At 38.6% G+C, this 14,759-nt stretch overlaps 1 protein-coding gene and 1 non-coding gene across 2 annotated transcripts in view; one reads left to right on the forward strand and one right to left on the reverse strand.

The window, feature by feature from the left end:
- Positions 1–2,180: 2,180 nt before the first annotated feature.
- TRNAW-CCA (transfer RNA tryptophan (anticodon CCA)) lies at positions 2,181–2,253 on the reverse strand. Its single transcript has one exon. It is a non-coding gene; the product is annotated as a tRNA-Trp (tRNA).
- An 11,557-nt stretch (positions 2,254–13,810) lies between these two features.
- The window catches only part of EFHC2 (EF-hand domain containing 2), a 248,392-nt gene continuing 247,443 nt past the window's right edge, over positions 13,811–14,759 (forward strand). The window contains exon 1 of the mRNA XM_055563252.1: positions 13,811–13,951. Coding sequence (XP_055419227.1) covers positions 13,910–13,951 — 42 coding nt within the window. The 5' untranslated portion in view covers positions 13,811–13,909. The remainder of the gene's footprint in view (positions 13,952–14,759) is intronic.

The following is a 14,759-nucleotide window of genomic DNA, read 5'->3' on the forward strand; positions in this document are numbered from 1 at the left end:
AAATGGTCTCTTTAGAAGTTAGCTTTCTAGCTCTTTGTTGTTGGTAGATAGAAGTGCAATTGATTTTTTTTAAAAAAATGAACTGCTTATTTAATACCTGGAAACAGAAAAGCAACGTATTTATTGTTTATGAATACTTATAGCTGTAATGAATTTTTATAAATTTGGTTGGAAAGATGGACACAACCTTCAGGATGTGTTTTTTGGAGAGGCAGAGGGAATGAGCTTGAGGAGAGGCAGAAAGAGGACATTAATGGTATCTATAACATTTTATTTCTTTATGAAGGAAATAGAATTAAATATTAAGGTTTGTTAAGGCTGCATAGCAGGTGCATGAGTGACTGTTTTATTATTCTTTGTGCCTTTTTGAAATGGGTCATAATTTTTAAAAATGAGATACACAATATTAATTACGTTTTCAAAATAAATCACTTTCATGATGGATGACCTCAGAATCTATTAATTCTATTGATTATTCTAAATTGGACCTTTTTTAGAGTGGGAGTTGTGAGCTGAACCCAAGCTCCAGATGTGATCGTTTTTTGTGCCTTATAATTAAATAAATCAACCAACAATGAAATGCCAAAGATTTTACATGAGGATCTGGATTTCTGAATTCTCTCAGAAAGTTAGAAAATCTGACAACATTATGTTTTCAAGCACTAAATAGCTAATTAGGTATGAATAAGTAGTGGCTGCCTGGTGACTGTTTATTATGAAAAATTTCAAATATTTTCAAGATAGAAAGAAGAGCATAAGAGCTCCCTGATATCCATCATCAAAATTCAACAATTATTGACTCATGGCCAATTTTGTTATATCTATTTTTGCTGATCTCCTGATCCATGGGTTATTTTGAAGCAAATCCCAGACACTGTATTATTTCATCCTTAAATACTTTAGTTGTTATTGTTGTTTAGTCGCCCAGTCATGTCTGACTCTTTTGTGATCCCACAGATTGCGATTTTCCAGGCAAGAATACTGGAGTGGATTGCCATTTCCATTCTCCAGGGGGTCTTCCTAACATAGGAATTGAACCTGAGTCTCCTGCATTGCAGGCAAATTTTTAGTATTACTCTCTAAAAGATAAGAACTTTAAGAAAATGTAACCATGATTTTATTGTTGTACCTAAAAAATTTAGCAGTAATTCTTTAATATAATCAAATACCCAATCAATATTCAAAATTTCTCCATTTTCTCAGCTTTATTTTACTGTTTGCCCAAATAAGAATTCAATTAAGGTCCTTACACTGCATGTGCTTGATATATTTCCGAAACCTCTGGGATCTTGTAGTAAAGCTTAGATCAACACTGTCCAATAACATTATCTGTGATAATAAAAAATGTTCTATATCTGTGTATCCAATGTGGTAGCTACTAGCCATAACATGGCCATTGAGCACTTGAAGTGTGACTAGTACAACTGAGGAAATGAATTTTTAATTTTATTTAAGTTTAAATAATTAAAGATGTTTGCTTATAGTTTATTAAAAGAAAATTCACATACCACAAACTTCACCCTTTGAATTGTAACAATTCAGTGACTTTTAATATAGTCACAAGTTGTACATTGATCAGCACTAATTCTAGCACATTTATATCATCTCTAAAAGAAACCCATTCACAATCACTACCCATTTCCCCTGCCCCCAACCCTCAGCAACCATTAATCTACAGTCTTTCTCTATGGATTTGCCTATTTGGATATTTCATATGAGGAACTTTTACAATATATAGCCTTTTGTATCTTGCACTTTTTACTTCGCATAATGTTTTCAAGGTTGATCAACTGATGCATTAATGCATACCAGTTAATTTATGTAATTTGATGGCCATATAATGCTCCATTGTATGCATATACCATAGTTTGCTTATCTTTTCACCAGCTGATGGACATTTGAGTTAGTTCTACTTTTTAACTCTTATGAGTAATGTTATGATGAACATTCATTACAAGTTTCTGTGTGGACATATGTTTTCAATTCTCCTGAGCATAATACCTAAAGATAGAATTTCTGGATCATATGGTAACTCTGTGTTTGACTTTTATGAAGTGAAGTCGCTCAGTCGTGTCCGACTCTTTGTGACCCCATGGACTGCAGCCTGCCAGGCTCCTCTGTCCATGGGATTCTCCAGGCAAGAATACTGGAGTGGGTTACCATTTCCTTCTCCAGGGGACCTTCCTGACCCAGGGATCGAACCCAGGTCTCCTGCATTGGAGGCAGACGCTTTAACCTCTGAGCCACCAGGGAAGCCCTAGAAACTGCCAAATAGTTTTCCCCTTCAGAAATATATGCAAGTTCCAAATTTTCCACATCTGCATCAACACTTGCTATTGTCCATCTTTTTGAGTGTAACCAATTTAGTGTGTGGTTTTGATGTCCATTTCCCAAACAACTAAAGATAGTGAACATTTTTCCATGTGTTTATGGCCATTTGTGTATCTTCTTTGGAGAAATGTCTATTCAAATCCTTTGCCCATTTTTAAACTGGGTCACTTTTTTTGGTTGAATTGTACAAGTTCTTTATATATTCTATATATAAGTCCCTTCACAGATATATTATTTTCAGATATTTTCTCCCTTGCTGTGAGTTGTCTTTTCATTTTCTTGATGATGTCCCCTGAAGCATGAAAGTTTTAAAATTTGATGAAAGCAACTTATCTATTTTTCTTTTGTTGCTTGTGCTCTAGGTGTCATACCAAGAAAACCATTGCCTAAACCAAGTCCAAGCTTTACTCCTATATTTTCATTCAAGAGTTTTATAGTTTTAATTCTTATATATAGTATTTGGTCCATTTCAACTTAATTTTTGTTTATGGTGTGATGACCATGTGTTGGTGTGTAACAGGGGTACGAACTCATTCTTAGGATATGGAGACCCAGGTTTTGCAGCACTATTCATTGAAAAGATTATTCTTTCCCACATTGAATTGTCTTGGCACCCTTGTCAAAAATCAAGTGGCCATAAATGTAAGAGTTTATTTCTGGACACCCAAGTTTATTCCACTTATCTGTATATGACCTTTATACCAGTGACACACTGCCTTGATTATTGTAATTCTGTAGTAAGTTTTGAGTGACTTCACTTTCACTTTTCACTTTCATGCATTGGAGAAGGCGATGGCAACCCACTCCAGTGTTCTTGCCTGGAGAATCCCAGGGACGGGGGAGCCTGGTGGGCTGCCGTCTATGGGGTCGCACAGAGTCGGACACGACTGAAGCGACTTAGCAGCAGTAAGTTTTGAAATTGGGAAGTGTGAATCTTCCAATTTTGTTCTTTTTTTATTTTATTTTATTTTTTAACTTTACAATATTGTATTGGTTTTGCCATATATCAACATGAATCCACCACAGGTATACACGTGTTCCCCATCCTGAACCCTCCTACCTCCTCCCTCCTCCCTCCCTGTACCATCCCTCTGGGTCGTCCCAGTGCACCAGCCCCAAGCATCCAGTATCGTGCATCGAACCTGGACTGGCGACTCGTTTCATATATGATATTATACATGTTTCAATGCCATTCTCCCAAATCATGGCATCCTCTCCCTCTCCCACAGAGTCCAAAAGACTGTTCTATACATCAGTGTCTCTTTTGCTGTCTTGTATACAGGGTTATTGTTACCATCTTTCTAAATTCCATATACATGTGTTAGTATACTGTATTGGTGTTTTTCTTTCTGGCTTACTTCACTCTGTATAATAGGCTCCAGTTTTATCCACTTCATTAGAACTGATTCAAATGTATTCTTTTTAATGGCTGTCCTTGTGTTTCCATGTGAATTTTCAGATCAGATTTTCTGCAAAAAAAGCATTTTAAATTGTTAGTGATTGCATTAAATTTTTATATCAATTTGAAGAGCATTGTGATCTTCCAAATCTTAAGCCTTCCAATCCATGAAATTCATATCTTTCCATTTACTCAGGTCTCTTTTAGTTTCTTTCACTGATGTTTTATAGTTTACATGTCCAAGTCTTGTACTTCTTTGGTTAAATTGATTTCTCAGTATTTTATTCTTTTTGATGCCACTTTAAATGTTAATTTAGCTTTCAAATAGTTCATTGTTAATGTATAGAAATACAATTGATTTCTGTGTATTGATCATGTATCCCTGAGAGCAATGTTGAACGGAGTGGCAAGAATAAACATTCTTGTCTTGTTTCTGATCTTAGGGAGTGAGCATCTTATATTGCACTGTCAGATATGATGTAGCTCTGTGTGTGTGTGTGTGTGAGAGAGAGAGAGAGAGAGAGAGAGAGAGGCTTTTATTAGATTGAGGAAATTCCTTCCTATTCCTAGTTTGTCAAGTGTTTTTATCAAAAAAGGCTGTTGCATTTTGTCAAATGCTTTTTCTGTATCTATTAAGATGCTTATGAAGTTTTTGTTCTTTATTCTATTAAAATGATACATTACATCAAATTTCAGATGCTAAACCAACTTTGCATTCTTGGAATAATTCCCACTTGGTCATGATGTATAATCCTTTTTATACATTTACTGGATTTGGTTTGTTAGCATTTTGCTGAGGATTTCTATATCTCTATTCTTAAGGGATATTCATAAATTTTCTTGTGATATCTTTATCTGGTTTTGGTGTCAGGGTAATACTGGCCTAATAGAATGAATTAGGAAGTGTTCCCTTCTCTTCTATGTTTTGGAACAGTTTATGAAGGATCGGTGCTAATTCTTCCTTTAAATGCTCAGGATAAGGACATGAAATGTGGATATAACCCAAGGGAGCGCAAAATAGTGAAAAGCATCAAGTTTTAGGATCTCAGAGCAATGGGGCAGTGCTATTTATGAGGACATCAGGACAAGGGAGACTTGAGAGGCAAGGCTTCAGTGGAGGAGAAAAGGAAGTTCCTGCAGAAATACTGTCAAAGGTACTCCCTCCTGCTGCCAAGGGCTCTTGTGTCTTGTAGAAAGGCTCTAGACTGCACAATGACCTCATTCCTCAAAAGAAATTCTCCAACCAGGTATAGCTTTCCTTTTTCACAGGCTAGTTTGGGCTTGCTCAGAAGTGTTAGCTCTGCTGGCCTCCCCTGTGCTTTCTTTATCCATGGGTGTGTGTAACACAGATTCTTTGAACATCAATAACAGTGCTTCCCCAGGACTGGTCCTGACATGCTCCAAAGTGTCTTCAGTTACTTCAGGGGGTGTCTTGCAATTCTCAGAACTGGTTTACTTTCAGTTTATTTATTTGTTTAAAAAAGATGCATGCCATTTCAGATGTTTCTTTGTGGTAGATGTGTCAGAGGAGGAGGAATTGGAAGCTAGGTGTCATAGAAAGAAAACAAAGCTAGAAGAAAAGTTACAAGTTACAGAAGACTGAGAATCTTTGATCTGAGGTATTTAGAAGTATTCACTCTGTCCTAATCACTGATTTATCCCAATGTTTGGAAGAAGTCCTGACACATCAGAGTGGACGCTCAGTAAATATTTGCTAAATGGAAAACTGGTCTTCCCAGGTGGCGTTAGTGGTCAAGAGCCCAACTGGTAATGGAGGAGACCTAAGAGATGCAGGTTTGATCCCTGGGTGAGGAAGGTCCCCTGGAGAAGGGAAAGGCCACCCACTCCAGTATTCTTGCTGGAGAATCCCATGGATGGAGGAGCCTGGAGGGTTACAGCCCATAGGGTTGCAAAGAGTCAGGCTCAGCTGATGCAACTTTGCATGCATGCACACAAATGGAAAACCTTTGAATTAATGAATCTAAGACTCTCTGTGTTTATAGGAGACAGTATGTGGGAAGTACCTATAGAAGTACAAAAGTGGAGGAATCAAAATGCTCAGAGGAGATAGCACATGTGAACAACCAGGGCAATAGATGGATGGGTGTGTTAGACTCAGGCCCTAGATTTTTTGGACAGATTTGATTTAAGATATTTTGTTCTGTTACTTCCTTAAGAGAGTCATTCTTATTAGACTTGCTTTTCTGTTTGGAAAATATCCTCCCTTAGAAGACAGAGACCATCTGCATGTGGACTGTGTGAGATGTGGTGTATTAAAGAGGACACTGGACTTGGAATCAGAAAGTGAGAGTTCCAGCTCTACTACTTGCCCCACAGAAACATGTGTAAACACACAGGGCAGCAGTCGTCCATGAGTAAGAGTCAGCCAACACAGGAAAAAGGGAAAATGAACATCAAAGGGTAGAATTGTTGTTTAAGGACCCTAAGCTAAGTATTTTAAAAATAATTAAAGAGAAAATAAGTGAGAGAAATTATAAGAGAAGGATCCCACTTTTAAGAACATATAGATTTAAAGAGAAGAAGGGAAACTTCTAGAAATAAAAGTATATTTATTGAAATGAAAATTTCTGTGTATTGGTTATAATCACTTTTAAAACATTTAATATTATTTGGTAAAACTGGAGATACTCAATTGTCTTAAAGAAGTTATAAGTACAAAACTAAGCACTAGAAAAAAAATAACAAGTCTTCCTGAACACTAAGAGAATTTATAAATTACAATAGCAAAGAAAACACATAATGAAGGGAAAAAAAAACAGTTACATGGATATACCTAGAGAGTGTCATACAGAGTGATATAAGTCAGAAAGAGAAAAATGAATATCATATTTTAATGTATATATATGGGACCTAGAAAAATGGTATGTGCTGTGCTGTGCTAAGTTGCTTCAGTTGTTTCCGACTCTTTGTGAACCTGTGGACCGTAGCCTGCCCTGCTCCTTTGGCCATGGGATTCTCCAGGCAAGAATACTGGAGGGGGTTGCCATGCCCTTCTCCAGGAGATCTTCTGGATGCAGGGATTGAACCCGCAGCTCCTGTGGCTCTTGCCTTGCAGGCAGATTCTTTACCTCTGAGCCATGGGGGAAGCCCAGAAAAATGGTATGGATAATCCTATTTGCAAAGCAGAAATAGAGATACAGATGTAGAGAACAAATGTATAGATACCAAGGGGGAAAGGGGAAGGATTGGAGGAACTTGGAGATTGGGATTGACATGTATACACTATTGATACTATGTATAAAATAGATAACTAATTAGAACATACTGTACAGCACAGGGAACTCTACTTAATGCACTGTGATGACCTGAGTGGGAAGGAAGTCCAAAAGGGAGGGGTTATATGTATATGTATGGCTGATTTATTTTGCTGCACACGAGAAACTAACAACATTGTAAAGCAACTATATGCCAATGAAAACTAATTGACAAAAGAAAAACAGTAAATATACATGGTACACATGGTGATTACAATATAAACTAGTACATCAGAGTTGCGATAAAAAATATGTCCTATCAATGTGTGAGGGCTTCCCTGGTGGCTCAGCTGACAAAGAATCCGCCTGCAATGCAGGAGACCTGGGTTTGAGACCTGGGTTCAATCCCTGGGTTGGGAAGATCCCTTGGAAAAGGGAAAGGCTACCCACTCCAGTATCCTGGCCTGGAGAATTCCATGGACTGTATAGTCCATGGGGTTGCAAAGAGTTGGATATGACTGAGTGACTTTCACTTTCACTTCATCAATGTGTGAATAGGCTTAGACAGTACATTTGCTTTAAAAAAGGTGTGAATTGGCTTAACTCACCTACTAAAAGAAAAATATTTTCTTTAAAAAAATAATTTTAGTTATTTATTTTTGGTTGTGCTGAGTCTTTGTTGCTACACGGGCTTTCTCTAGCTGCAGAGAGGGCTACTCTTGGTTTCAGTGCGCAAACTTCTTATTGCAGTGGCTTCTCTCATCGTGGAGCACAGCCTCTAGGGTGCACACATTTCAGGAGCTGCAGCACGTGAGCTCAGTAATTGCAGCACCCAGGCTCTAGCGCACAGGCTCGATAGTTGTGGCACACGCGCTTAGTTGCTCCGTGGCATGTGGGGTCTTCCAGGACTAGGGATCGAACTGATGTCTTCTGCATTGGCATGGAGCCATCAGGGAAACCTGAAAAATATTTGCAATATGGCTTAAAAGCAAGACTCAAATGTATGGTGTATGGAGATACATCCAAGTTGAGTCATACAGGCTAAAAATAAAGACATGGGCAAACGGAAATAACAAATAAGTGGGGATTTTTATCCTTGATATCAAATAAAGTAGAATTCAGGCCAAAAATAATTAAATGTGACAGAAATAGATAACTTATAATGCAAAAAATCCAATTTCATAATGTTAAGTATAACATTTATAAATCTTTAAAAATCTTTTAAAAGCAGAAACTATAGATGTAAGATGATACAGATAGAAATAGATTGCTAGTAGGAAACTTCAACAGGTCATTCCTAGTGCAGAATAGATCAAGTGGCAGAAACATAAGGATACAGAAAAAGTAAACAACATAATCAATAAAATAGATCTCATTGATCTATAAGGAACTTTAGGACCTAATAATAGTGAGTATGCATGCCTTCCTTCTCAACTGCACATAGAACAGTTACAAAAATCCATCAAATATTAGGTCACAAAGAAAGCTACAGTAGGTTCTATATAATGGAAATATTACAAACAACACTTTATTATCACAGTGAAATAAAACTAGAATAAAAAAGTATGAAAACACTACATATCAGAAGCTATTGGATACATTTAGAGATCAGAGGAAAGATTCATACACTTAAACACTTACATCAATAAAATAACAGTGAATGAATTGTATCAACTTAAAAAGTGAGACAAAGAACAAGAAATGCACTGAAAGAAAGCACAAGGAAGAAAAAAATAAAGGTAAGAGTAGAAAATTAGTGAAGATTAGGATTAGAAACCAATAGGTCAGAGTAATAAATCAAAATTCTGGTTCTTTGAAAAAAGTTACAAAATATATAAACCACTGGCTACATTAATCAAATGGAAATGGGAGAAGCACAACTACAAAATAAGAAAGACAAAGAAGAAATAGACAAGGATGGAGCAAAAAATTTGAGTGTGGGCTACAGATGGGAACAGAACGAAGCAGTTCAGTTCAGTCGTTCAGTCATGTCCAACTCTTTGCGACCCCATGGACTGCAGCACGCCAAGCTTCCCTGTCCTTCACCATCTCCCAGAGTTTGCTCAAACTCATGTCCATTGAGTCGGTGATGCCATACAACCATCTCATCCTCTGTCATCTCCTTCTCCTGCCTTCAATCTTTCCAGCATCAGGGTCTTTTCTAATTAGTCAGTTCTTTGCATCAGGTGGCCAAAGTACTGGAGCTTCAGCTTGAGCATTAGTCCTTTCAATGAATATTCAGGACTGATTTCATTTACAACTGACTGGTTTGATCTCCTTGCAGTCCAAGGAACTCTCAAGAGTCTTCTCCAACACCACAGTTCAAAAGCATCAATTCTTCAGTGCTCAGCTTTCTTTATAGTCCAACTCTCACATCCATACATGACTACTGGAAAAACCATAGCTTTGACCAGACGGACCTTTGTTGGCAAAGGACTGGTCTCTGCTTTTTAATATGCTATCTAGGTTGGACATAACTTTCCTTCCAAGAAGAAAGTGTCTTTTAATTTCATGGCTGCTGTCACCATCTCAGTGATTTCGGAGTCCAAGAAAATAAAGTCTGTCACTGTTTCCATTGTTTCCCCATCTATTTTCCATGAAGTGATGGGACCAGATGCCATGATCTTTGTTTTTTGAATGTTGAGTTTTAAACCAGCTTTTTCACTCTCTTCTTTCACTTTCATCAAGAGGCTCTTTTGTCCCTCTTCGCTTTCTGCCATAAGGGTGATGTCATCTGCATACCTGAGGTTATTGGTATTTGTCTTGGCAATGTTGATTCCAGCTTGTGCTTCATTCAGCCTGGCATTTCACATGATGTACTCTGCATATCGGAGAAGGCAATGGCACCCCACTCCAGTACTCTGCATATAAGTTAAATAAGGAGGGTGACAATATACAACCTTGACGTACTCCTTTCCTAATTTGGAATCAGCCTGTTGTTCCATGTCAGGTTCTAACTGTAGTTTCTTGACCTACATACAGGTTTCTCAGGAGGCAGGTAAGGTGGTCTGGTATTCCCATCTCTATTAAGAATTTTCCACAGTTTGTTGTGATTCACCCAGCCAAAGGCTTTGGCGTAGTCAAAATGAATGAAGCTGACTGTTTTTCAAATGAGTAACAAAAGTAACATAATCACTCTAAACAGGAAGGGGAGAATTAAAGTGGGGAAACACACCCAAGTTATTTTGGTACACAGTATTTTGACTAAATACCTTGACTAAAGGAAAAAAAAACAAAACTGAACGCCTATATTGAACTTTGGTTAGTAAGCTTGTTTTCACAATGATATGAGTTAGCTGTTCTGTAACCATTTTGCGGGATCTTTTTGCATTGAGCAAATAAGTAACTATTTTGAAGGTAATTGGAATCAGACTTCTTACAGTTTGAGAAGGGGCTTATAGATGTGGAAAGGGGAACTCGAACATGTACTCTATTGTGTTGACTGAAACTGGACATATCAGTATAAACTCATGGGTTTTAATATCTATCTATCTATCCAAAGACAGAAATTGAAAGAGATGAAGCTATCTGTGCCTATCTATAGCCCACCAGGCTCCTCTGTCCATGGGGATTCTCCAGGCAAGAATACTGGAGTGGGTTGCCATGCCCTCCTCCAGGGGATCTTCCCAACCCAGGGATTGAACCTAGGTCTCCCGCATTGCTGGTGGATTCTCTACCATCTGAGCCACCAAGGAAGCATATCTACCTATATCTACAGATATCTCGAATATCTTGTAATGGCAGAGTACAAAGAGGTGCTTGAAAAATGGACAAAAGGACAGAAGAGTCAGCTTAGAGGGAGTTTCACTGACTAAATGTAGGACATTTTTTACATCAAAATAAATAATAGTAACAGATTATAATACACTGAATAAAACAAGAGTCTATAGAACATTCTGATATAAATGAATGAATAAATAAATAATTAGGAAAAAAATTATTGCTTGTATTAGAATGCCAGCTAAAATCTGTAGAAGGAATGTGGAGTTACATCCTTTGGCCATCACAATAGTAATAAATGATGTGGGCAAAATCATCAATTGACACTAGTAATTTAATGAGTAACTTGGTATTTACATAGTTCCAAATGATCTCCTGACAGAATTCTTACTAATTAAAAAAGGCAAAAAAAAAAAAAAAAAAAAAAGACACTACAGTGGAGAAACTTGGTATGCAGTATCTTAACCAAGTGACTGAAGTTAACTTCACCATTGATGGTTAAAATACACATTATGCACCTGCTCCTTTGATGACTGAGAAGGACACAGACTTTCTCTTGTGGTGTTCCTGCTAAAATGCCATAAACAAAAAGCTAGTAATTTGTGATGTTAGATGAGATCTCAACCAGATATTTTAAACTATTTTTTAATTTTTGCTAAAAAGAACATTTTGGGGACAGTTGACAAAATTTACATTAAATATTTATAGTGAGAAATAATATTTTATTAATTAATACCAACTATAATTTTGATTATTGTACTTTAGTTATATAAGAGCATGTTTTTGTTATTAGGAAATATAAACTGTAGTATTTAGGGGTAAAAGGGTATGATATCTGGTATTTACTCTAAAATGGAAAACTTGTGTATACAGAGGGAATGATAAAATACATGGTAAAACATAAAACAATTGGGGAAATTTGGGTGAAGGGTAAACAGGAGTTCTTTGTACTATTCTTCCAACTTTTCTATTGGTTTTGAATTATTTCAAATGTAAAAAGTAAGAAAAAGAAACATTTAAAAATATTTGTAAGAAGATATAGGAGAATAATTTTGTTCTATAGGAATTTTTGAATTCATGTACAAAGCACAAACCATTATGGGAAAGAATGATCTATTTCAGTAGAGTAAAATGACATATTCATGTACAATAAAGAAATCTATAAATGGAGAAACCAAACCGCAAATGATGAGAAAATATTTGCTATGCCTAAGATTCGTATCCAGAAGATAGTTTTAAAATTACAAATGATCAAATAGAAAAATCAGCAAAGGACATGAATGGACAAGTCACAGAAGAAGATAACAAGCCTGTGAAAAGATGACTAACTGCACTAGGAATTAGGGAGAAACAAATTAAAATAACAGTGGCATACCATTTCATATTTATTCAAATGATTGTTCAAAATGACACAATTTGGTAATAACTTTTGTTGAAAGGATGTAGGTGAAAGGGGACTTTCTTAATTGGTTTAAAGATTCTGGAGATCTAGTATAGTTGAATGTGTGAACAATTCCACCTTTAGATATGTAGCCTAGATAATCTCCAAAGAAACAGGAGAGGGTTGCTCTCTCCAGCATTGATAACTAGTGAAAAATTGGAAAAAACCTCATAGTCATCAACAGATGACATCAACAGATGGATCAGTGATTTGTGGTATAATCATACAATTCGTTTAAAATGAATGAAACAGAGCTACATGTGTTAAGATGTAGAAATCTCAAAAACAAAATCTTAGGTGAAAAAAGCAGGTAGCAGAAATTCATAGGGTGAAATTTATAAAGACAGAAAATCCATAATGTATATTTTTAAGGAATAAAAAGAGAGAGAAGAGAGTTACTGCCCTGGGAGAATTGGTGGGCATTTGAAGAAGGTCAAGTAAAGGGCGTGATTACATTGCAGTACCACAAAAGCCACCATTAGAACGGGCAGCTAGTAACTGGCGAGTGGAGAAGGTGGAGGAACGCTTCCCGGAAATGGCAAAGCCTTCCACACCTCTCTCCCCCACTGAACCAAGCCCTGAAAGACAAGAAGGGGTTACCCAGGTGAGAGATGGCAAGGAAGGGTGTTTCCAGCAGATAGTGAAATTTGCAAAATCTCAAAGGGCAGAGACTGTAGAGTTTGGTTTAGAAACTGTCAGTGATTCCTCGGAGCTGGAGTAGAGGAATGGGGCAAAGAAAGGGATGGAGGGCGTTCGTGGGCACCTACTGACATAGGCTCTGACCAGGCTAAGGAATTGGCCTGCCTCGTGACAGCTAGAAGAATATTGAAGCTGAAGAGTAACAGGTGCACCATTAATTATATAAGAGGTTGGCTCTGGAGGCAAGATTAGTTGTTTTGTTTCTGTTTTAAAAGAAAACCAGACAAGAAATAATAGGGTCTCGACTGAGACAGAGGATGTGGCGGCTGAGAGTTACCCGGAGTGTCCAACCAGTAGAGTAGGACTAAGGGAGGGAGTAGCTGTAGGTGTGGGGAGAGGAGCCGCTGGCTTGGGTATCGTGGGTGTCTGATGGAGTGACAGAGGCCACTTTTTGTGCCACCTGACCCCACCCCTGGCCACCATGACTGCACCAGGAACGAGCATCTTAAAAAATGTTTCGTTCAAACGGAAAAAAGTACAGAGGAAGAACTGAGGATGATGGTTACCGCTAAATGGATTTTCTCGGTGGTGGTGGTGGGGGGGGGATTGGGAGACGCTTGGGGTTTGTGTGGCTTGGGATTCATCTGGAACGTTTTAATTACAAAGTAAAAGCTGATGTAAATGTAACGTGCACTGGTGTTACATTTCTGTGAGGACACGGGTGTCATTTTATTTTCTGCACTCTTCTGTATGAACTAAATTTAATAACCAAATGGCGAGAAACAGAGGAGCTTCAGTGCAGGAAGGGCTTTGAGCTCTATCAAAGGGTTAAAACAGCAAGCAGCAGGGGCGGGGAATGGTGCGGTAGACAGCCTTTGTGTGTGCACAATGCGTGTGGAGAGAAAAGCCTCCGGGGAGACCGGTACCCGGCTGAGTGGGTGGGGTGCGCGGGGGGAGGTGCCCGCGCGGAGCTTCCGCCTAGCCCCGCCCCGGTCCCGCCCCGAGCCCCCGGCCCGCGGAAGCCCCTCCTCCTTCCTTGACACGGTGTCCGTCTCTAGGTAACGTGGAGTGGGGAGCGGGGGGGGCTCAAACAAAGCGGCCGAAAGGTGGCCGCTGCCTGCTGACTTCTTTTCTCGGACCCTTAACCCTCGGACGCTCGAAGCCATGGCCCTGCCCCTGCTGCCTCGCAACAGCTTCAACCGTAATGTGAGTAGAGAGGGCACCCGAGGTCAGAGGTCCCAGCCAAAGTTTGGGGTCCAGGTGTGGCCACTACCTTGGCCTCCTAACGCTGCTTCGCCTTCTGTGGATTGGGCGCAGCTTGGGTCAAACTTTGTAGGCTCTTGGACTACCTCCCCTTCCTCTGTCCAGCTGCATATAGATGCTTTCCCTACATTAGATACAGAAGTAGAGTCCTTATAGATGCTAAGACCCTCGCAGGTAGGGTTGATGATAGTCATCGATGAGCGTTAAAGGTGTGCCAGGGGCTGTGCTTTAATCACCTTACACGGCATTAGATGCTCCCAACAGCCCTTTGTATCAGCTATTTTTTTTTAATATAAATTTATTTTAATTTTTAATTCCTATTTTACAGTTGAAGAAACTGAGGCACAGAGCGATGAGTCAGTCACTCACTGGCCAGAGCTACACAGTCTCAGTGGTGAAGCTGGGTTTCCTCCAGGCAACCGGTCTCCACAGCCCAGGAACCTAATCACTCTCCTTAATACCCTTTGTGAAAGAGTTGGTTATTAAAGTGAAGAAACCTGGCACTCTCAAGGCTTGTAGGGGGCGGATAAGGGTTCCACTGGCCTATAAAGTTTGATCCTAAACGTTATAGAGAGCAGGATCCAAACTTGTAGTTCTTTCTTCAATTAGGATTGGGAATGGTTCATTTCAAAACAAGATTGAAAGTACCAAACAACACATCATTAAAAACCCTGAGCACGCAAGAACTTTTGCCAGTAAATACCACCTTCTTTAATCCAGAACAGAAAAATGATTCAGGTTTTTGTTTTCA

This window comes from Bubalus kerabau, chromosome X, assembly GCF_029407905.1.
Source record: "Bubalus kerabau isolate K-KA32 ecotype Philippines breed swamp buffalo chromosome X, PCC_UOA_SB_1v2, whole genome shotgun sequence".
Classification (NCBI taxonomy): domain Eukaryota; kingdom Metazoa; phylum Chordata; class Mammalia; order Artiodactyla; family Bovidae; genus Bubalus; species Bubalus kerabau.